This window comes from Barbatula barbatula, assembly GCF_947034865.1.
Source record: "Barbatula barbatula genome assembly, chromosome: 1".
Classification (NCBI taxonomy): Eukaryota; Metazoa; Chordata; class Actinopteri; order Cypriniformes; family Nemacheilidae; genus Barbatula; species Barbatula barbatula.
Genome location: NC_136766.1, coordinates 35,449,819 through 35,474,837, shown reverse-complemented (window position 1 = coordinate 35,474,837; position 25,019 = coordinate 35,449,819). Strand labels below are relative to the sequence as shown.

Here is a 25,019-nt window from a genome sequence, read left to right as displayed (position 1 = left end):
TCACAAGTCTTTGAGGTCGTGTCCAAGTCTTAAGTCTTTAAAGTGGAGTCCAAGTCAAGTCTTAATTCTTTGAGGTCGTGTCCAAGTCACATCACAAGTCTTTGAGGTCGTGTCCAAGTCTAAAGTCTTTAAAGTGGAGTCCAAGTCAAGTCTTAATTCTTTGAGGTCGTGTCCAAGTCACATCACAAGTCTTTGAGGTCGTGTCCAAGTCTTAAGTCTTTAAAGTGGAGTCCAAGTCAAGTCTTAATTCTTTGAGGTCGTGTCCAAGTCACATCACAAGTCTTTGAGGTCGTGTCCAAGTCCAAAGTCTTTAAAGTGGAGTCCAAGTCAAGTCTTAATTCTTTGAGGTTGTGTCCAAGTCAAGTCTTAATTCTTTGAGGTCGTGTCCAAGTCACATCACAAGTCTTTGAGGTCGAGTGTAAGTCAAGTCTCAAGTCTTTAAACGTTACAACTTATTAACTCTACAAAATGTCTTTGGTACTTTATACAGTTTGAACCAGTGCTGATGTTGGTGCTTCTTTTTACTGGGTCTTTGCGCCACATTTACAGGTGCAAAATCAAAGTTCATGTGGGTAAAGGAGGATGTGAATAAAGGTTTATACGAGTCTCATGAGTCTCAAGTCCATGTCAAGTCTCGAGTCAGCTGTCCACGAGTCCAAGCCAAGTCACAAGTCTCTGCGACTCGAGTCAAAGACACGGACTCGAGTTTCCATCTCTGCCTGTGACTACCATTTTCATTTTGTCTACTATGGTAGTCAGTGATGTCCAAGAAATGTCAGTTGCTAACATTCTTCCAAATATCATTTGGACATTTATACAAGTTTGGAACTTGAGGGCGAGTAATTCATGACAGAATTTACATTTTTGGGTGGACTTTTCCTTAATACTGAACTATGTTAAAAATGTAATACTTACTCTTGGTCAAGTAGAATTTTTGCATTCAAATGCAAGTAAGAAAGTACTAGATTTTTCATGATTAAAGGTCAAAAAAGTAAATCTATGAAACTTAAGAAAATGTATTTTGAAATGTATAGTAGAGTTAAAGTATGATACACGCTTGTGGTGATAGAAATATTTCCAAAGTAGAAACTTGTACTGTTCAGGATTAAAACTACGCAAGGTTTTGAACAAAACAAACATCTGTGTAAATTGTTCTGTTATCACAAAAGAGGGGAGAAGAAGCAGCTGTCGATTATAATGATTAACACCCATACGTCACATTTGCCTCATGTCGTGCTAATAACGTAAACGGTGTATTTCAGGGTACAGAGGCTGTAGAGGACTGCGTACAGGGGGCGCTCTCCTCTCTCTACCCTCCATTTGAAAGCACCGCTCCTCCTCTGCTCTCTCAGGTGAGATCATCAGTGTCACTCCTGTCTCTCTTCCTTAGTAACGGTAGTCAAGCTAGCATGCTGTTATCGTACAATGTTGCCGTAAGGATGCCGTAAGGAAGTTAACTCCTGTGTTATTTACGTGTGGCAGGTGTTCTCTGTACTCGAGTCAACATATCAACATGACAGCTTGAGGTATCTGCTGGATTTCTTCATTCCTGCCAAACATCTTCTGCACAAGTTACAGCAGCACGCGTGTGTAAGTGCTTACCTACTAGGGATGTTTGATATATACCTTACTAACTTTCTTTGTCTAAACCAACACATATTCTGAAATATTAAACTGTGACTTAACAAGTAAGTTTTACATTAGTCATTACTCAAATAATAGTGTATTCTGAAGAGTGTTGAGCTCATTAGAATTATTTTGGGCTAAAAAAGGAGGAAGCTCAGCCATACATGTGGACCACAACATCATAGACACTCTTATGACTTCAGGCAGCAACTTCCTAGACTGTGCAGAGTACGCTAGCAACCACTTAAAGCACCCTAGCAACCACGAGAACTCCCTAGGATTGTGGTAGCGAGTGTTGCATGGTCAGGCACTACTTACATTTCTTTAAAAATGACAAAGTCTGGTTGCTGATGTAATAACACGCACCGCTATGTCACGCCCTTTACTCCAAACATACACAGAGTAAGCATTCATAGCACCCACACACAACCAAGTACAAGACTCAACTCTCTCACACTCACATAAACACACACATTCCCAGCCGACCTTGTTTTCATTGTCGCTATGAGAAGCTGCCAGGGACAAGAGCCTGAGTCATGATTTTAATTCTTACCACATGTGTGTTAGAGAGAGAAAGAGCGAATGCTAAGGGAGATTTCGGTGAAGAAATGGGGGGGACAGACAGAACACTGGGGCACATTGAGAAAGAGGTTGAAGGGAAACATTCCAGTGAGAAAACTGAGGCCTGGTAACTGAAGGAAGGAATCATTCTTGAGCTGTGCTGAAGTTATTTCTATATCTTTAAAAACGACTGAAGGGCGGGATTTAGAGAAAGGGGAGGGTCATGAATCGCTCAACATAATTTGACCGTGGTCCTGTGAGTGGTCATGGGTGGAGGGGAATGCATTTCAAACTAAATGAGAGCATCTGAATCTACTTTTAGACTTGTATTCATGAGGTAGGTCCACGTTTTCCCACAGAGAAGCTGAGAAAAAACATGTGTAATACAGCAGATTCATGTGTACTGTAACTTGAGTGAGTAAAGTATTTTATTCTCTGTAAAGGCTTGTTCACAACAAGGGCGATTACTATAACATTTTTAATAATATTCTGAGAATAATGGTGTCCACACTTAACGCAAAAATTTGAAAACTAGAGGATTTCCATCTTTATCACATTACATAGCATTGCATAGACTCCACGCGTAATACACATGTCAGGGCTCGACATTACAGCTTGTCCGCTTGTCCGGGACAAGTGAAAGTTTTGTAAGGGCAAGTGAGAGATAATAAGTAAGTAACTTAAAAAAAATGACAACAGTGCGACATATGTAGAATAATAAGAATATGTGCCTTAGGCAGAGCTGCTTGTTTGTGTGAAGTGCGTTTGTCGTGGTTGTGCTTGTTTGTGTGTGACAATAATCAACGGCGCACCGCAGTGAGTCCATGTAACTAGATGCGGACATGTTATCCTGTTATTTACCTGTTAATGCGTGGTTAGTGGTTAGAGAGTTGGGCTTGTGGTCAGAAGGTTGCTGGTTCTAATCTCAGTGCCAGCAGGTCATGACTGAAGGGCCCTTGAGCAAGACACCTTACCCCTGATTGCTCTGCAGTAATGTGCCACTGTAAAAAAAACTACTTGTAAGTCGCTTTGGATTAAAGCGTCTGCCAAATGAGTAAATGTGCACAGTTTAATAGGGTTGGGTACCGAAACCCGATACCAATACCTATATATCCAGTATGTAACTGGACAGAATCAAAACGCAGAAAGACAGTTTCTCTCTCTATCCCTTCATCAGCATTCATCACCTGGTGCAGTCTTTAACTTCAACCGCCACATAAGGCAAGTTTTACAGTGAAAATAACGTTAATTCGAAACGCACATGACACGTCTGTAATGCAAGTGGTCACAATAAAACTGTTGTGCGCGTTTAAAATCAATAAAGCGCGTGCTGTGTGCAGTGGAGCTCGTTCTTAATATAGTAACTCATTTGAAAAGTGAGACAAAGCAGTGAAAGTGCAAAAACCTTATTGCATCCGCTAGTCTGAACTCCAGCTTTTTACTCTGACTGCATGTATAGGTATATAATTATACTTATTTATTATACATAGTGTCTGATTTTAAAACTAAGGTGAGCAATTAGCTGTAGCTGGAGGGTAAACAAGGTAAACAGTTAACACTATAACATCTTTCAATGTTAGTGTCCGTGCTCCTTCACTTAAACTTTAATTGTAAATTTGTTGTGTATTTTTATTATTTAATAAATATTTTTTAATTGAACATATTTTTCTTTAATGTCATCCACCTGGGTTTAGGCACCGTACTGTCTTAAAACTTTGGCAACGGTATGGAAAAACCCAGGCGATACCCAACCCTACAGTCTAAAATACGACACGAGTGAAGGTCGAGGATTTATCTGCGTCTGCACTATATGAGGACATGAACACATGAACTTCATCTCCAGAGTTCCTCTGAGAGTTTATTTTTACGAGCATTTTACTGTTTGATTGAAGCTATCGGTAAACTCACAAAACGAGAGCGTCTTCCCGACGACCGTCAAATTAAGAGTCCTGTTTAATGGTACACAAAAATACTGAAGTGTACTAAAGTATTTGCTATTGAAAATTGAAGTGATCTTGTAGTAAATTGATCAAGACTGTATTCTATAGTGAAGTTCAAAAACACTATAGTATCTAAGAATTGTACTGCAGTTTACTATGGTAATAAACACTACAGTACACTAAATACCACTATTGTGTGGTAAAAAAGGGAAAAACAAATGTAGGTAATCTAAAAATGATATGGCCCTAAATTCTCCATCTGTATGTAACATTAATGTATTTTGTCTGTTACCTGCCTATTGATGATGAACTGCACATCCATATTGTTTTTTTAATGATGACAACAGACGATTTATACTTGTGCTACTACTGTTTGGTCTGTGCTACCAAGCTTTAACGCTCCCTAACATCAGTGCTTAGTGCAAAAAAAAGTGAATTTACAGCCTTAACGCTAAGAATAATTACTGCTTGCTTTGTTTTATAGCAGTTACTGAGACTAGGCCTATAACCAAATTCAGGCGGCCAAAGTGGACACTAGTTAAACTGCTTAGAAGCAAACTTGACCAATCTAAATCCAAAAACAATTATATTGATTATATTATATTAATGAAATATATATTTTATCTTTGGACAAGTCATTTTTGTGCTCGGACAAGTGAACGATAAATGTACTTATCCGAAGGACAACCCCATGACAATGCTTAATGTCAAGCCCTGCATGTCATACAATAAAAAAGCATATTTTTCCAATTGCTGTTTAAAAATATAGAAAAATGTCCCCATTTTTCTTTTCACTATAGACAGACACATTACTTTTGTTGTGCATGTAAGGTTTAAGCAAGCAAGAATTTAAAGGGTCTTTAGTGTAGTAGCGATTTGTTAACTTTTGTTGTGCTATATGCAGTTTTATGTGCTGTTCGATGTTTGTTCTTTAAAGACCCGCACCATTTTTTATACAAGTTGGGGCATGTGATCAGATAGCAACTGTGTTCGACACGTTATCTTTGTAAGACATCTTTCTCCTCCTCTCTCAGTCTCAGTATCTGGGCTGTCTCTTCTTGCACTCCGGTTGGCCTCTGTGTTTGGGAGAGAAGGTAGTAGTACAACTCTCTACTTTGGATTGGAGACTCCTGCGTAGTACAGACTTCTACCTGCAGGTGGTGCCTTTCTCGACACGTTGCCCTCGCCTTGCTCTTAAGTGCCTCGCACCTGGTGGACGCAATGTACAGGAGGTCTTAGTGCCGGAGTCACAGCACCCGCTTGTGTTCACCGCCGAGTGGCTGCATTGCATTAATAAGGAGCGTGGCTGCAAAAGAGAAGGTAAGGCAAAAGTATGAAAAGTGTAGAGACAAGTGGGTTGGATGGATCGTTTAATTATTCATGACATGTTAAGCAATACCAAAATGGCAGATTAGTTATACACTCTCTCAGTTCTGGATCATTATTGCTGTGTAGGTGGTGGAGGATGTTTGGACACCTGTCTGGTGAGTACATCTGATGGAGTGGTCCGTATTCCATGGGAAGAGGTGGTCTATCCTAAACTCCTGCACAATCCCTCTGACCCACTCCAAGACAATCCCGACCCGACTGGCCTGTCCCACACTTCCGGGGGTCTGGGCCTCGGTTGGGTCTCCTCCTCTGGAGAGCATGATTCCTGGTCCTGGGATGAAGAAGATGACTTGCCACCAGATGGAGACGAGGCAGAAACTGAGACTGCGTTAGAACGGCTGCGAAGAAGCAGTGGCACCCATCTTGGCGATGGCGCTGGAGATTACGTGGAACTGCTGGAACCTCGGGGAGGCCCTGATGGCGGTGCCGATCCTAAACAACGATACCAGGAGATGCATGGGATCTGTAAGACCAAAACGTTGCCTCTGTGCAGAAGAGGTAAAGCTTTCCGGCTGCGCAAAGGGAAGGCAAGAGGGTATTGGAGGACTGAACCCGGTGGAAAGGCCGGCGGTCTGGTACGAAGGGACAGCAACAACAATGGTAAGGATGGTGTAGTGTCTTGCAGAGATCAGACTAGCTCACGACCTGTGCCTCGCGTCATTGATTTGGGTCGTGAGAGGAAGTCATATTCTTCGTTCCAGGACTTTGATGAAGGTGCTAGAGACCCATTAGGTCTGGAAAGTAGGACTAGAGCCACCCCGGCCAAAGAGAGGAGGCCCGGGGTGGGAAAAGAGAGAGATGGGAATGGGTGTACGCTTTCCTGGGAGGAAAGCCAGAGAAGGCAATGTTCTATAGATGCTGATGATGTTCCAAACAACAAAGTGAAGAATCTTGAAGCGGTGGACCACAATCAACGATCACAAAGTGTTTGTGATGATACAACGTTGGCCGGCACTTTGGACTGTGGAAATGAAATTGCACCATTAGCAAATCCCTCTAATGGTGCAGGTAATAAATTCCCCCCAGAAAACCTAAACAAGCAACTGGATGATGGAACTAAGACAACGAGCACACCCCTCTCAAATTCTCTCCTAAACAATGAACCGGACTCCCCGGGCTGTGCTCAAAGTACTACTGAACACTCAGATGACATCAGTGACATGAAGACGGATGCAATTCTGTCACCATCAGGAGAAAAGCATGATGGGAAGTCAGAGATGTGCATCGGCCCCAGGGGAAAAGAAGTCAAATCTGGAGGGCTCAGAGCACCCAGGTACGGTCATTCCAGAGTTTAAAGTTTTAAATAAGAACAGTTTTAAGTCTGTTAAAATGATCATACAGATGATGTGTTGTCTTTCTACAGGAGGAAAAGGAAGGGCAAAGGAGGCAAAGGGAAGGTCAAATCAAATGGCCGTGGCCAGCAAAAAGCCAAAGTTGACCACACTGCCTCAAAGCACCAGACCAAAGCAACCCACCCAACTGACTCCACTATATCAGCAAAGAGCCTTTCTAGCCAATCAGAAGACACTCATCAGTCTTCAGAAGTTTGCAACGGCTGCGCAACAGCCACAAACACAGAAACACATGCAGAGAGGGACACCACAGATGGAGGTAAGTTCTGATCGATGCGGATCCTGATTGATGCCTTCTATCCAGTCATCGTTGCTTAGTTTATACTGAATTATATTCCCATCCAGATCCATCATGTAATACAGAGGAACAGTCTCCCACATCCTTTCGAGGACAACCTGAGAAGGAGATTGGATTGAACACCGAATCTGCTGCAGAGTTGGGGTTCAAATCATCCCGTCTGAGGGACCTCGATTTCAATCTCCTGCAGTCAGGAAAGCTAATGTTAACCGGTAAATGTGCATGTTCTTGAAGGTTGACAAAACATTCACTTCTCTATTAAACATTCATCTGTAATGTAGGTACTACGGACCGATTGGGGCGAGCGTTGGTCGTCTCACAGAGTCACCTCACGGAGGATGGCTGGAATGAAGATGAAATGATCAAAGTGTTGTCGTGTTATTACACCATCAGGTTTGTCACCACATATATGAAATATTAAAGAATACATGGATGTTTACCCAGCCAAAGTTAGTTGTTGGCTGGAGTTTCTTGTGGGTAAACCCCTGGGCGTTGAGTTGAATTACAGACTTGAGGGCACTATCTCATGACCTTTTCCTGTTCTTGGCTAATGCGTGTTTTGTGTTGTTCTTCATTTTGAAAACAGACCAATGCCCAAACAGAAAGGCCTTACTGTGATCGTGGACAGCAGGAAGTCCTCTTCATCTGAACTCTGTTTCTCTGCACTTATGGCTTTCAAGGTAAATAGTGCTGTGTGTGTTTTCTTGGTGCGGAAATGTGTTGTGCATAGATTCTAAATATTTTTTGTGTGTTTGGGTCTGGGACTATTTGTGTTTAACAGGGACGAATGGCCGCGGGGCTTGACTCGGTTCTTATTCTTTCTGAAGAAGAAGATGAAACAATCCAACCGTGTCTGGATGGAATAGAGGTGCATGTTTGTACATTTAACTCAGGGCTGTTCAACGATTAATCGCATCCAGAATAAACGTGTGTTTACATAATAATAGATGTCTATGTACTGTGCATATTTATTTTCTATTTCTATACAAATGTGTACACAAATTTAAGACATTTTTGCATGTATATATTAATATACAGGTATGTAGATAGTTAAGATGATAAGCAGGATAATCCACGGCTAGTCGAGCATTAAAGGAGTTCTTGGCCTCCATGTCGTGCATTAAAATACTTTATACCATGGTCCGTTTGAATACTCGACTATGATTGGCTGGAAGGTGTGCATTAAAACCCTTTATTACACGTCTGAATGCTTGATTCTGATTGTACATTGGGGACATTTGCAGATTCGTTATATCCCAGATAACAACCTCTCAAAAAACATTTTGACAGATTTGTTTGACAAATTAAATATAAATGTATCTTTTAAAAACATCTCTCAACAGGTAGTGGTCTAGCTTTTGTTGAAACTAGTAACTTTGTATTAGCACATATTTGTATTATAGCTCCTGTATGAATAAAAAGGTCTGCTAAATGTAAATGTTTTCTACCTTAAAACAGAAAGTAAACAGCTTTTCCTATCGGAAGGTCTGCATTTGGTAAAAATAAGCTGAACATATTTCAAATTCACATTTCATGTTCAGTCTTTGGTCTCATGACGCAAGTAGCCGTGTAATAAGCGGGACAATGTAGAAGCAGCCGGCTGTTATTGCGAAATACAAGATACTGATCACACTGTCGGGGCTTAGCAAATGACCATGGTATAAGAGGAATAATCCACAGCTAGCCGTTCCCGTCGGGTGGTTCTTGGCCTCCACGTCCCTTTAACGCACGGCTAGTTGTGGATTATCCCTTACTCAAGCCATGGATTATCTCTTATTTATTTTCATATTTTGTATTTTCCCTAAATATATAATGTATGTGTTTATAAATATAAAATGAATATACACATTACGCAGACATATATTACGAAAACACAAACTTTTATTCAGGATGCGATTAAACGTGATGAATATTGTTGTTAAGCGTAATGGCGTGTGCAATGTAGAAATGTGTAAATTTGATCACTTTAATTGTGTAATAAGCCTTTCGATATCTAATCAATGGCCAACAATCTAATGCATTTGCATTCTGACATGCAGTGATAAAACAGCATAGATATCAAGCGAGAACCTGCGGTGTGTGTGCTATAGATGCTCTGTAGTCATCACAGAGATGAATGGCTTTTCCCCAGAGATGCTTTTTCTGTTCATATGGGAGAATTCAGCAATCTGACGGTTACTCAAGCATTACAGTAGATGATTACTCTCATCAGCATCATTAGCAGATGTCTAACTCTCTCTCTCTCTCTCTTTCAGGTGCACACAGTGCGAGGGACTGCGATCCTTCAACAGTTTGTGGACAAGCAGCAGTTGCCCAGGGAAATGGGTGGAGATTTTGACCACTCCCACTCCGACTGGCTGGCGTTCAGATTGGTAAATCATGACGTCCTGCAATAAAGTGAAGCTCAGCCGAGTTTCCTTGTAATTTTCCATCTGTTGGCATTTTAAAAATATCTTTAAAAAGGAGTTTCGACACGACAAAATTAGCCAAGCAAACAGAAGTCTCAACAGAACTGAATTAAGAAAAAAGATTGTGAGCCAGCTAGTTTGACTTTTCTTATTGTGTTATTGTTTTCCTTTTTTTATTCGAGGAACTTGCACAATTTTCTCTCTGCCTCTTGAGGTTAATGTTGTATGTTTTGAACCTGTAAAGCCACGTTGACCAATCAGAAGCCTTTTTTCCGGTAGTCTAAAAACTCGGGTGTCGCTGGCTACACGACAACCTCACAACCAGAGTTTCTGAAATTCTTCACCCCGGCAGGAGTTTTCAATGACATTTGGTTTCAGTGACCTGAATCTATGTTTGCGTGTGGATGAACAGCCAAAAAGCAAAGAAAAAGCTGCGGTGCGGTTTTGAAATCACCCGTGTTCGTGTGGACAGGGCCTTTATAAAGCATTACCCATGATCCAAAAGAGAGAGCCACCCGTCAGAGACGTAGGTGGTGTAGTGAAAATCAATCATGTTTGAATTGTGTGTAAACTTAGCACTTTGGTCAAATAGATTAAAAACTTCTCCCACAACAAAACGTCTTTTACACGTGGACTCATCAAAAGCACCAATAAACATAAAAATAATCGTTTTACAAATGGCCGCAAGCCTGAGGTCACAGCTGCAGCACATTATCACGTTGCTGACGCTTCTCTCCTCAGAGTCTGGAGGAGTTGACTGAGCGCTGTGAGAGCGCCCTCACCCTGCTGGGAGATGCACTGCAGTCTATGGACACAGAACCTCTACCTGACTGCATCAAGGTACCGCAGCACATACAGATAACAGTTCATGTGTTCCTGTAGCTCAGTGGTTAGATCAGGGCACCAGCAATGCCAAGGCCATGAGTTGGATTGCACATACTTAGAAACTAATGTATAGGATAATGCAATGTAAGTCGCTTTGGATAAAAGTATCTGCTAAACGCATACATGTAAATATAAATAATATACAATTTCTGTCTCCGTCTTCAGAATGTTGCCCTCAGTGTTGACAAACACAGACAGTTAATGACGAGCATCCTCACCGACCAACGGCTGACACAGCTGCAGCAGCGGGGCGGGACTTGGCTGGCAGGTCTGGCCAACGGGATGTCGGGGTTGGCACAGAAATCTCCAGACTGCAAGTACGACACCAATTAATAATGATAACTATCCAACCAAAACTACAAGTAAAGAACAGAGTTGTTGTTGGACAACACCAAACGAGACTAAAAGGATATAAGTCCGTCTTACTGTAGTGCGGAGAAGCTGTATGTGTGATCTTTCTGTAGGGCTGCTTTGGCTGTGACCTCTGACCTGTATGACGGCGTGGATGATGCGCTTCATCGACTGGTGCGCGTGTCCAATCGGAGGGGCTGTGATCTGGACGCTCTGGGACGATTGGCTGCGCTTGTGGATAAACTGGAGAAGGTCAGCGTGAGGGCAGAACATGTCCATCAGACAGTTTCAAAGATTCAAGTGCAATTCAAAAATCAGTGTCAGCAATGGAGAGCTGGAAACACACATGTGCTCATCAGTATCATGTGAAGACGTGCGAGCAAAACAAGATCGCCATGTCACAAGATTGACAAAAACACTGAGAAAAGCCAGTTTGACATTATAAAAAGAACAATAACGGCGCATAAGAATGCATGATATGTGCGTGATGATGTAACGGGATTCCTGCTTTTGCTGCGGATAATTCATTTGATCTCAATCAAACTTTTATTTAACGTCGACCTGTTTATCAGTTTGTTCCTTTATACTGTATGTTTTCTTAAGGAATATGGCTTGCGCAGAACAATTTGATTTGTAAAGTAAATTAAGCGAAACTGATCATGTTCATTATCATATCAAGGAAAATAACGGAGAGCTGTGAAATATGTCATAGAGATTTTCATTTGTGGTGAAATAGAGGTGAACGCCTCTCTCTCTCTCTCTGTTTGATGCAGTGTGAGCGTGACATAGAGCAGGTCCAGGAACAGTTAGAGTCTTATAAACATCCACCGCTGTCTCTCAGCAGACTGTCTCTCAAACAGCACAAGTTCAAGAGCTTCAGAGAATCTGCTATGGTGAGTGTATTTGTGTGTTTTGAGTCGACTCGCTGCCTACACGAGCAGCATCTAGACCTGCTGACCTTTGACCTGAGTGTGATAAACATGTATTTGTGTGCTTCTAGGAGCTTCACAGTGAGACTCTGGTGTTGCTGGGAGAAGTGGAGAGCTGGTCTGAGCTGGATTGGAGCGGTTTCAGGACAGTGCTGGACAAACTGCCTCCGATTAGAGAGAAAGTGCGAGACATGTCGCACTGTCTGTCTGACTGCTGGACACAACTGGACAACACACAGAGACTGCTGTCCACGCTTACTGAAGTAAACACACAAACATATGGATGGGAATGGTTTCGTGAGTGCAGGAGTAACTCGTGTCCATCTCTCCTCCCTCAGGCGTCTCAGTGGTGTGACGTGGTGTCATCTTCATCACCCTCCTCGTCCTCGTCTCCTCTCTCCTCCCTCCCTCCCATCCCTCCATCACGTTTCCAGGACGCTCGGGCTCTGGCTCTGGATCTGGGCGGCGGGCCTTTACTGGAACTCTGGTCTCAGACACTGGAGCGCTATCAGAAAACTCTAGCTCAGTATAAGAGCCGGATCCTGCAGACGGAGCCCAGAACTCCCGCGCTCAGCACGTCCAGCCTCGGGGAGCTAGAGGGTGTGATCGAGCCGGATTGGTGTCCCGGCGGGGGGGGAGAGGGGGGTCTGCAGTCCTGGGGTTCGCTGGCGTCTCTCTTTCGGCCGCAGAACTGCTCCACGCTGAAGATCGGAGAGGAGAAGAAGAAAGAGGGAGTGAATGCAGGAGGAGGAAAGTTCCTGCAGAACCTGCTACACACCACCAAGAAGAACGTGAGAGTGTGATCTCCTTTAGTAGTTTTGTTACAGAGGTTCTCGTTTATGTGTTAAAGGAAAGTTTGCTTTGCAACATGCATGGCATCATTTACACCTGCAAAAACAAAACAAAACAATCTTTTTTTATGAATATGAAAAAACAAGGTCAAATTCAAATTCTGAAGCTTTATTGCCATTCTGATTAATTAGGGATTATCTTGTGGCAAAAGAAAATAAAAAATAAATTAAAACTGTATATTTGATCATCTGTGAATTTGGAGAAATGTTCTCGTAATTTAATCCGACAGGCTCACGCTGAGACGATTTGGAAACCATAATGAAGGAGATGTCATCTATATTCTGAGCTCCTATTGGCTGATTTTTGTTCATTAATTTTAAAAAACATTTATAAAATTTCTATTTAGTTTCTGATTTCCAAGGTTATTTTAGTTTACTATAATTAAGAGTAGATATTTTGTTTATGGAGTGTCCAACAACAAGTTTACGTACATACACGGAGTAAAAGCACGCTCATTTTCTAATAATAGTAATAGTAACGAATCGTTAATAATAAACGATTCGTTCGGCGATTCAGCTGTCTAACCCCCTCCTTTCTGTCAGCCTACTCTGATTGGTCAGATGGTCTGCTGTGATTGGTCTATCGCGTACAGCGTCCGAGTGACGCAAATCTGAAGCGGAACTGAAATCAGAACGACAGACGACTCGTTCGCGTGATTCAGCGTGTTATTCTTTCACTTTCGACTTTACTACTTGGCAGACTGCGTACATTCACACACACTGCATGAAATGTAATTTTAAGGAATAGCTTTTCTTTAAAACTTTGAGAATGTTTCTATTTATATAATATCAAATCAAAAAATGGCTCGAAAATTTTTATGTTGCCTTAGAAATAAACTGAAATAAGTTTTAGGCAGAAAAATAAAAAATGTATTCCCATAATTGATCAAAAATATGTTAATCTCATATAGCAACCTAAAAATAAACAAGTAAATAATAAAAGGACAAAAGCATATAACACAATGGCTAAAAATGTCACTAAGATTAACATAAAAACAAAAGCTAATTTAAAATATGAATAAAACTAAAAGCTAAACTATAGCAAGTTTGCCTTCAGATGAAGTTTGTTAGGAACATGAGAAATGTTACTCAAAGGACCGTGAACAGTAGTGTATATACAGCACACTGACTCAAGTATGACACACACAATATATACCGTACACTCAAACACACATCCGGTCACGCTGAAACGCTTTCCAGATACACTGACATTCTTCTCAAGTACTCGTGAAAACAAAATCAGCTACATGAGCCATCGATGCTTCACTTGTCTTTAAAAAAACTAAACTCATGTGCACTCAATAGTCTCACTTCTGCGTGACGTGTTTAGACGGATCCGTGTGTGTTTGCATGCTGTGCATGAGCTCAGTTTAACCAGCAGATGTCCTCGGTGTGCACTTGACTCATTTGAGTGGTTCGTTTGAATCAAAGTTCGGAAAAGCCAGATTCAGAAGTGTGTGTGTTTGTTTGTACACGTTGACCTTTATTATTTATGTCCGTCCTGTAGCCCACAGATGCCCCCCTCCCTCCCAAACCCCCCCGCAAGCGTCACCCCAGTTTTGACCTCCAGGCTCTGCTGGCCCCCCGTCGTTCAGCCGCCGTGTCAAAACCAGCCGAGCCGACGGCGTCTCAGTCATCTGCGCTGTCCTGGCTGGGCCTGCGGGCGCTGACGGACCCCGTCCTCGTGGCGGGCGTGACCACGGCCGTCCCGGGATGGAAGGATTCTGCTGGAGGGGGCGGAGTGCTCATCAGAGGAGTGGAGGTCAGCAGTAAGGAGGTGGCCGATCACACCGGCCTCACGCGACAACATGTGCTGCTCCACCGAACCGAGAGAGAGACGGGACTGGAGAGAGCAGGAGCCACCGCACAGAGGTGTGTGTGCGATCTATACACATTTTGTAAAACAACTGAATGAAATGATTTGACGGGGTTTCTCTCTCTCTGTCAGTAAACTGTATTTGCAGTGGTGTCGTCTGGTCAGCACAGAGCGTCAGTATGTGGCCGTTCTCAAAGCCGTAGAGGAGAATTATCTGACCCTGCTGGAGTCCTCAGACGCCCCCTCTGCACTGCGGGGTAAAACAGAGACGCTCTTCTGTAACTGGAAAAGTCTCTGTGCCTTCCACACGCAGTTACTCCTTCCTGCCATGGAGGGCGCTCTCTCACAGACGCTACAGCAGACCGACTGCTTCAGTAGACATGTGAGTAACACAACATCCCTCTGCAGTGTTTCTCAAACCTTCTCTTGTAAACGCTCCGTGTGTTTGCAGAAGGATCAGTTCCTGCTGTATTCCCATTACATCCGCATGAGACTCGAGCCGGACGCTCCACTCATCAGTCAGGCTGCCGACTTCTTCAGGGTGAGGAACCATTCTTTCTAACACCAAAGAAGAAACGTCATCAATGAATGGCAGCGTTAAGTGATGTTGGGGGCAAATGTGGGCGAAATGATTTCCTTTTCTCCAATAACCTTTTTACTCTTAATCTGGTCGGTACACTTTTCCTAAGTTTGCCATCTAAGCATAGCCACGGACTTCATTCAACAACGTTACAGTGGAGACAATAACACATAAGCCCATCAGTCACACACACACACTTCAGAGAGATTTGATGATGCTTGCAAATAAAACAGATAAGTTTTCAAGTCATTTTGTAGCAAAGAGGTTTACTGTAGCAGAGACCTGGAACTCTGACTTGATATGTTATGTTTGTTGCCGCTGTGATGACTTTCTCCTACTTTGCATTTTCCTCATAACACAGTTTGACTTGTCTGTAAGCATATTATGGCACCGTCTTGCCCAACACATTTGTATTATTCAACAATTTTACCGAATCTTTTTAACTAAACGTTAAGTTTGTAACAACATTGTTTTATAGATTTGAGCCTGTGACTAGTACTGCCACTGAAATGACACGTGTTTGCTCTTTTGTCACTAAAAACTAAAGTCGGACTTGTTTGGGAGGTTTTCATTGGTTTTTAATTTAATTAGATTTTGCATGAAAATCTTTTTTTTAGTGAATTTTAGGAAAAGAATAACGTTTCAAATGCTTATTTTTGTTTTACATTGATAATTCATGTGATTGCTACTTTAAGATCATCCCATGTCACAAAAAACAGAAGCGTCATTTATTTTACAGGTTGTTTTTATTAGCGGAATTACGTTTTTAAAACATAAAAACTGTTTATTTGAGAAATTGAGGTAAAGATTGGTCTCTCTCACGCGTCTGTCTCTGTCCAGGTCAAGCTGTCGTCCTCTCTCGTTCCCTCTCCTCCGTTTCCTCAGTGTCTCACTGCTCCCATTCAGAGACTGGATCAGTACTGTCAGACGCTGGAGGAGCTGGGCGGTCTTAACCCCACCTCTGACTCCGCCCTCTCCACTCTCAGACACGCCCAGCGGCACGGAGAGGATCTGCGAGCCAGTGACCTCATCACAGGGTGTCCGGTGAAAATGCACATCAAACTTTTACTAGAAATGATTGTTTGTTAGCCGATGTTAAACGTGAGGTGTCTTTTAACCGTTCGATAATAGTTTTGATTTGATTTTGATTAGCTTTTATTTTTAGATGTTTCGTTTTTATGTTCATTTTAGTTCAAGTTTGAGAAATTTGTCATTTTATAATCAATTTGTTTAGTTATTTTTTAAATGTTGATATATAATGTTTATTCATTTTTATTTTAGTTTTTGTTTATTATTATAATTTGAGTGCTTTACACTTCTATTTTTGAGGCAACATAAAAAAATCCAATCATTTTTAGGTCAATATTTTATTTCAATGAACAGAAACGTTTTCAAAGTTTTAATTTTAGTCAACTTAAAATAACCTTCTGCGGATGACAAATGAGCGTCGTTTATTTTGTGATGGTGCTTTTAATCAGAGACGTGATTCTCAACTGAGACGCTGCTTTTCGGAGAGCTTTTGTATTTATTTACACTGAGTCTCAGTCTTTGATTAACAAAACAAACTCTGTTGACATTGTGTGTGTGTCAGATCGCTGTGTGGGATCGTGGGGATCTGCTGCGTCAGGGTGAGTTGTGCGTGTGCAGCGGAGGCAGACGCAAGAAGACTGGTGTGAGAAATGCCTTTCTCTATCAAAACTACATCATCTTCACCAAACACAAAACGCCCAACTCAGGGTTCAGTGTGTTCAGCTTCAAACGCAGCATAAAGGTACACACACACATTTAAAGCAGCAGTACGAGACAACTCGAGATTTGCGACTTGACTTGGACTCGTGGACGGCTGACTCGAGACTTGACTTGGACTTGTGACTCATGAGACTCGTAAAAAACGCAAGTCTTTTGGTACAACAATTCATTCACATTCTTCCTTTACTATTCCATGTGACAGCATCATACACCACATTTTTCTATCAATTCCCAATCCGTTACTTTCTGGAGCAAATGTCACAACAATTCATCTCTAAACACATAAATTCTGCATTATTATATACACATATCATACAAGCGCTAAAGAGAAGGCTCTGGGTAAAGAGGAAACACGGACATGTATTCTGGGTCTACACCCCTGATAGCAAACTTACATCTGGCAGACATCTATTTGATATCTGCATTTTCCTCTACAAGACATCTGGCAGATACGGTTTGCTCATCTGCACTACATCTCTGAGACGTCTGCTGTCAGATGTCATATAGACCTCTAGTAAGATGTGTATGATTTAGAATGGATGTACCACAGCTCTTTCTAAGATGTTTACCAGAAGTTTTACACAGCATAGGTTTCCAGATCTCCACATCTTTAGCAGACATCTTAAAGATGTACCTGTGCTATCTGGGATGTGGTTTATATTTTCCTTCACAATCGCCGGAAAAACACTGCAAACTGGAAGCGAGACAGCAGTCGTGTCACACTGAAACTTACCTGTACTGATTAGAGAAGTGATGAAATAAGTCATGTACATTAAAAGATTGATGGACAGGCTAAAGATTGAAGCGAGAAGAAATGTGAGACAGTTTCTGTAATATGTATTTTTGAAAGATATTTCTCATTCAGTCTCAAGCAAAAAATCCAGCTCTGTTTGTGGCGTGCCATAAGTCAATAGCGCTCGAGTGTGAGCCCCGTCAGAAGTTTCATTGATTGAATGTACTTAATGAAAACGCTCTACTGAACGAGTTATTTAAGTTTAATTTATTTTGATTTTGCACCTATAAATGTGGCGCAAAGACCCAGTAAAAAGAAGAAAACAGGCTATCACACCAACATCAGCACTGGTTCAAACTGTATAAAATACCCAAGACATTCTGTAGAGTTAATAAGTTGAAACGTTTCAAAACTTATTTAGCGTCATACACTGAATTACAATAACTATCTGAGAGAACTATTGCTAAAAATAGAATGGAGACTTAAGATGTGATGGACTCCACTTTAAAGACGTGAGACTTGACTTCGACTCGTCCTCAAAGACTTAAGATGTGATGGACTCCACTTTAAAGACGTGAGACTTGACTTCGACTCGTCCTCAAAGACTTAAGATGTGACTTGGACTCCACTTTAAAGACTTGAGACTTGACATAGACTCGTCCTCAAAGACTTAAGATGTGACTTGGACTCCACTTTAAAGACTTGAGACTTGACAAAGACTCATCCTCAAAGACTTAAGATGTGACTTGGACTCCACTTTTAGACTTGAGACTTGACTTAAACTCGACCTCAAATACTTGAGATGTGACTTGGACTCCACTTTCAGACTTGAGACTTGACTTAGACTCAACCTCAAAGACTTAAGATATGACTTGGACTCCACCTCAGAGACTTGTGAACATGTCAGCGGGACATATTGTGTGTCTCTCTCTATGTCTACAGACGGGTGAAATGGGTCTCACTCAGAGCATCGGTGAGGATGGGCTGAGGTTCGAGGTGTGGGTGAGACAGGCGTCTCGCACCAGAGAATGTCTCACTCTCCAGACGTCCACTGTGCAGGAGAGAGAGGCTTGGACCCATGACATCGCTCAGCTCCTCTGGACTCATGCCATGCACAACACCGGTCAGAGCGCTTGACCTTTAACCTCTTAGCACAGTTTTACCCCATTAAGTTAACAATGTGATATCTAGAACAGCGTATGTGAGTCTGTGAGGCCTGTGGAGCTTGTCACAGTGCATTCTGGGATTGGTGTCTTTGGTTCAAACGAGGCATCTCAGTCACGACGTCATGTACTGTGTGGAGGAGCTCAGTGTCAGGAGCACGTCTAAGATGTCTTAAATCACGTCTTGAAACACAGCTTTTTAAATTCTGTGCACAACGTTTATGGCGTCGGTTGACTTGAAACCATTAAATAAACAGCAGAAATTTCTGCTTAATTAAGAAAGTGCCCATCCTCCCTAATGAATGAGTTCTTAAATTCACACGCTTTCAAGTTATTGACCCACTTATTTGTGCGTAATTAACACAACACTAAAAGGCAGTTTAATTAGGCATCTGTGCACGCGGGGTGTAGGGCAGGTTTTTGGGGGAAGGATGAATATTTGAAAACAGTAGTAAATAAATAAGTGTGTCAGTCATTAAGATGATGATTTGCTTTTTATTCACTTCTTTTACTACACAATTCTCTCTGTCGTTAGTGTGATGTGATGTTTAACTGTGTTTTCTATACCATGGCAACTAATGGTCATGTATGAAGGACATATTTTCCAAATGTGTATCTTTAATGCATTATGGGTAACAGGGACTTGTTTTCCTTCACACTGTATTCAGAGAAAATATTTTCCCATATAGTCATGAAGACTTTGGTTATTGTGTCGCGTCTCGAGCATCTCCAGCAGCATCGTTTGATGACATCGTTTTTTTCATGCAATCAAGTGCGACTTCAGATACTTTGAAAGTAAAGTGTGTGTGTGTGTGTGTGTGTGTAGAGTTGTGTCTGAAGGAATCTCTGTGTATGGGAGTTTCCAGTAAACTGTTACTGGATGTGACAGGTGCTCAAACCTCAGAACTGGACTGCAGCTTCAGCCTGAACGACAGAGGTACGCACACACAGTTTATGAGAATCACAATGATTTTATACTGTACAAACTGTATATTATGTGCCCTAAACCTAACCATCATAGAAAACTGTTGGCATATTTAGTATGTTTAGTATCCGATTTGGAAAGAAACAGGAAGTGACCCTGTAAACACATGTCACTATACACCTTTGTGTCCTCGTAAAACATGTACACACACTTGTGTCCTGTACTGTAAAGTGTGGTTGTTATACTCCTGTTGTCCACCAGATGTCACCTTATTCCACATTTCTAACGGTGAACTGCAGGAAAACGTCATATTTACTCTCAAAAGATAAAAAATAAAGACTGTATTTTGCATAAACATAATTGACCCAGCCGTGTTCTTTACAGGCTTTTGTAAACATGTTTATGTCGTTTTTCTCTTTCTCTGTCAGTTCAAAGCAGTTGCTCAGACTCATCGTCTGTTGGCAGTCTGAAAGAGGGCGACTCGCCCGCATCCGCACGAGACTCGAAGAGAAACACTGAGCAGACGACACACGCTCAGGTGAGTCTCACACACACACACACACACACAGGTGATGTAAAGATGAGCGGGATGATGATGCGTATCTGTGTTTCTCTAGAGCTCTTCACCCTCCACCTCTGTGTGAATCATCTCAACGTTAAACACGTAAGTCATGCAAATAAACATTAACACCACAGACGGCGGACGGTACTCACATGACCATTTCCTGCCTGTTATTAGACACTTTCAGTGATGGAGTGCATTACACATTTCTGAAACGACATCAGCGGAGGGAAAACGTTTACCTGTTCACTTCTGTATCAGTCAGCGAAACAAGAAAAACACTGCCACTCGCAGAAACACGGATCTGAATCTGTGATTATAATGATGTTTTTCCTCGTAGAGATGAGCGCTTATGCAGAAATGCTGAAAAACAGCAGCAGCCGTTTCATTATTGCAAATTTAACCGCTAGTTTTAATGTGATCGTTCCTTAAACATCACCGTCCACGGACCCTTTATTCAACCTTCTGATCTCAATAATGATAAAAGCTTAATTTGCTAGATTTCTAAACACACTTTTCTGTTGTCTCTCTCTTTTCTCAGATGAAACGGGTGCTGCTTCAAACATCAACACAAAACCTGGAGACGTCTATGAATGGAGGATCTTCACTTGTAAAAGTTGTGTGTCGCAGTCACTTGCTCTTGTTTAGTGATGTTCAGGTACCGAATTAAAGTGGATTTCATGTCTAAGACCCAACAAACACGTCAGCACCTAAACCTACAGCCAGAGATTATAAAGACATGAACTCCATGATCTTAATGCCACTGCTGGTCTTCCGTGGCTTTTTCTTCACCAATGAAAACACTTTTGGTCTCATCTTGTCCCAAATACATAACGGAAGGAAAAATGGTCACATTTCGCCTTTATTTCAAATGATATGTTTGACACATTGTCTGCCATGTGTGTTTTTACAGTACATGGATGTCCATACAGTTCTTGCTTTTATTTGTACTGTCAACGGGACCAAATGCAAACTTTTTAAAGTAGCAAAATCTGCGTTGCAATATATTCCGTGTAGCACTTGGCGATATCGTATCCCAGTTGAATGTACGAACAGATTTATATATCAGACTGGGGCTCTTTTGTGTTTTTCGTGGAATTTGGGCCGAGCTCCATCTCAGAGTTTCTCCTGTAATGAAGCAGCTGTGTTTTATTGCCGTGGTCAAACCCAGAGACGCTGCATGGATGTGTTTTATACGTTATGTGTTACGTAATGAGTTAACTCCACCCTCTGCTTTTTCATTAGCAAGATTCTGTCGGGTCTTAAACGGCATTAGATGCTGGAGCGCTAATCTGCTTCAACACAGTTGAAAACTGACCCAGCAACTGTAATCCACTTCTGAATTTATGAGCTCTGACTCTGGAAAATCATCCGTTGGAAGCTTTACTTTTGCTTCAGTAAAGTCGTGAAAACATGTACTGGCTGCTCGTGTTGGCTTTGAGCTGAGGAGTTTTCTCTTCTTTTATCGAGCCCTGCGTGCTGAAACATAAATCACAAATGTGTACGAGTTTGCTAACCTGATGTCACCTCGAGAGTTTCACAAGAGGTCTCAATTTAAGTTCTTACGTACGATTCTCAATGTGTTCAATTCTCCTGTAAAGTTCCACGTAACACAAAAGAAGATATTTTGAAGAAAGTTGGTACCGGCCCCTCATTCAGTTCAAACCAAAGTGAATGGGGTCCAGTAACAACATTCTTCAAATGATCTTCTGTAGCAGAAAGTCATAGAGGTTTGAAATGACAAGAGGTTGAGTAAACCATGACAGAATAAAACAAATGTATCACTTTAACTTTGACTGGAGAAGCATCTGAGACAAAGCCCAAGTATAAGAGAGCAAAACAAATGTGCCACGTTGCTTAAAGCAGACGTGTAATAAGCTTCATGTCTGATTTGTTGAGTTCGCTCTGAATGTGCTGAAGGATCTCAAACCTGTGGGAGGAATGTACTGTATCTACATCACAAACCCACATTCCGGCCAAAAATACTCTCCGCAGCGGCCGCACGTACCGTCCAAACCAGAAATACCTTGGCGTGATTCAGTTTTGATTGTAAACAGGATTGCGTGCCAAAGAAACAAGCTGTCTTTATAAAGCCTCTGTTATAACACATTGTCGTGTATCAGAGTGATTCTTCAATCAGGGAACTCTTCCAGGATGTCAAAAATAATGTTTTGAACTTCATTTCGTCTCTGTATTCACCACTTAAAGGGATAGTTCATCCTAAAATCAAGAGTCCGTCATCATTTCCTCACCGTCCAGTCGTTCCAAAGGCATTCTTCCAAATATATTTATGTGTGTTCATCAGAACAAACACACTTATACAGATTTGAAACAACTCGAAGATGAGAAAGTGATGACAGAATTTTCATTTTAGGGTGAACGGTCCCTTTAAAGAGTTTCGCTTAAACAGCAAATATTTAGGATTGTACCCTAAACAGATTTTTCGGTTTCTCTTCCATAATAAATTCCTGATGTGTTCAAATCTGAAAATGTTTTTAAAAACAGTTTTTTCATATCATAGAATCACTCTTCACAATATTATTGTCATCGTCATCATCATCATCATCATCCCATTGTACACTTTAGCAAACATTTATTTATTTACTAAGATCACATTTGATAGATCTGACAGGTGCATTAGTTGTAACGGACAAATTGATTTGTGTTTTACAAAAAAAAGAATACAATTAACATTTTTCTTCATTTGTGTATATTTGTATAAGAGGTGAAATAAAATATACAAGAGACAAAAGCTAACTGGCAATCCCTAATTGAAGAATCACCCATTATTGTTTACATTTTTAATGTCTTAAAGTGTCAAATATTGCATGTTACATTAAACTATGATTAACTTTGTACCTGATTCCTTTCTGTCCTGTTGTTTGTTTGTGTGTGAATAATGCACCTGGTGAAATGAAGTTGTTGCAGCCATTTTAGAGCGTGATGACATTTAGTGCACATGAGAGCATTATGGGATACGCACTTGACAACATTACTGACACTCTGAAAATGGCAGCCACAGTGACCAGGAGAAAGGATTGCATTTTTTCAAGAAAAAAAAGAAGGGCCGGAGATGAAAAAAGTGCAAGAGAGAGAGAAGGGGGGGCAAAGACAGTAGATGGTATGATGGGAAATGAAGGAGGGACAGACAGAGAGGCACAGAGAGAGGATACAGAGAACAAGAGCGAAAGAATGAGACAGACGAGTGTGGGGGCATGTCGAGAGAGAGAGAGAGAGAGAGAGAGAGAGAGAGAGGTATGGCTGAGGGGAGAGAAGTTTTTTGTCTGGATAGAAATGTGAAGAGAGGGAGAGAAAGGGTTCGAATGGGGGGGAGAGAAGAAGAAAGTGAGAGAGAGAGAGAGAGAGAGAGAGAGAGAGAGAGAGAGAGAGAGAGAGAGAGAGAGAGAGATAGTGTGAGGATTAGAGGTGTGGGGGGGTGTTGACAAGGCAGCGAGACTTGCGTGAACAAAGAGAACGTGGAGAGAATGAGTTGGGTGAAACATCAAAGGGATTTTTCGGCCGTGTTACCGGGACAACAGACATTTGCATGCGATTAGCTTTTTACATCATATTAAGGAGGGATGGGGCGAGCGAGGGGAAGCGTAAATCATAGAGAGAGAGAGAGCGACGGTGGTCACTCAGACTGACTTATGTGCTGACAAACGGCCATTTGTCTTCTCAACATCGTACAGAAGATGAAAATTACACCCAAAATTACAATCACGTCATAAATGAATATTTTGAAATATTGCAACACATAATTATTATATATATATTATATTGTAATAATCCGTCTGATCTGTAGAACAGAGCGTATGGATCATGACGTGGCAAACAGTTCTCATGTCCAGCTTCACTCATCTTATATCATGAGGGTGTTACGATGTGTCGTCACGCAACATGTTGCGATAGAAAGAATTCAACATATGTATCGTAGAGCAATTTACCATATGACGACTGTTAAGTCCTTTCGGTTGACGTGACCTGCGTCCAACATATGGAATACCTCATTTTATTTTTGTAGTTTAACTTTAAGACGTTCTCTCGTAGGGTTTAGCCTTCATAATTCCTTCTTAAAATTCAGTTTCGTATTTTTAAATTTAGTTTGTTTACACAAAGAAGGTTAGCTAAGGACGTTGTGGCACAACACGAATATATAAAATGTTATAAAATGTACTGTAACCCACTGCTTCGCTTATTGCTTTTATAAAACGGTCGTTCCATATACCGATCCAAGGTTTCATAAAATAAAGTAAATAGAGTGACATTAAGCCTATGTAATCAGAATCAAGGACCAGAACTGACCGTTTTATAAAAGAATGTCGGTACGTCATACTCGGTTTAAAAAAATGGTATCGGTGCATCCCTAGATTTTCTGCTAACTTGTCTGTTACTGAACCATGTGTTTATATTTGACTAAACCCTTGTTGATGGAGTTTAAGCATCAGATGAATATCAGTCTATTCACAAGTTTTCTGTTTTCAAAAAAGGGAAATAAACATGCGTTATGGACGTGACAAAAGAAAGACACGGTTCTTGGGAGACTTTGTAGGATTTCTTTGAATTAAAATGCACAAACCTGAAGCAATAATAATCAAAATGTGGAAAGGAGATGCCTCTTTATATCACAAACAATGGTCTTTATTTTAATTTAGTATTCATGAGGAATATGCACCTGACTATGAAAAATAAAACAAATGCTTTAAAAACTTGACCTCACATGGGTATTTAAATCATCAAATTTTGAGCTGTTGTGCTGTTACTATAGTTTAGAAAACTTCATTTTTTCATGGTAATGTTGACGTTTCCACTTTGCAGGATTTTTAAGAATGGAACACTGTTGTCAAGGTCGAGAAGCTCTTTTCAATACTTTGTATTGGTTAAATCGTTGCAAAACCCAC

General features: G+C 41.3%; 1 protein-coding gene across 1 annotated transcript; it reads left to right on the top strand.

Annotated features, from left to right (window-relative positions):
• Positions 1-566: 566 nt before the first annotated feature.
• arhgef40 (Rho guanine nucleotide exchange factor (GEF) 40) lies at positions 567-22,974 on the top strand (the record flags this gene model as incomplete). Its single annotated transcript, XM_079469865.1, has 27 exons — positions 567-638; positions 1,263-1,352; positions 1,483-1,590; positions 5,162-5,447; positions 5,583-6,789; positions 6,880-7,127; positions 7,214-7,378; positions 7,448-7,559; positions 7,753-7,846; positions 7,948-8,034; positions 9,422-9,538; positions 10,316-10,414; positions 10,625-10,776; positions 10,924-11,062; positions 11,584-11,703; positions 11,811-12,002; positions 12,078-12,530; positions 14,098-14,462; positions 14,539-14,788; positions 14,858-14,947; positions 15,827-16,030; positions 16,578-16,757; positions 18,411-18,591; positions 19,458-19,568; positions 19,985-20,094; positions 20,174-20,220; positions 20,660-22,974. The coding sequence occupies 26 exons, from the start codon at positions 567-569 to the stop codon at positions 20,198-20,200; spliced, it is 5,259 nt and encodes a 1,752-aa protein (XP_079325991.1). The 3' UTR covers positions 20,201-20,220; positions 20,660-22,974.
• Positions 22,975-25,019: the final 2,045 nt, after the last annotated feature.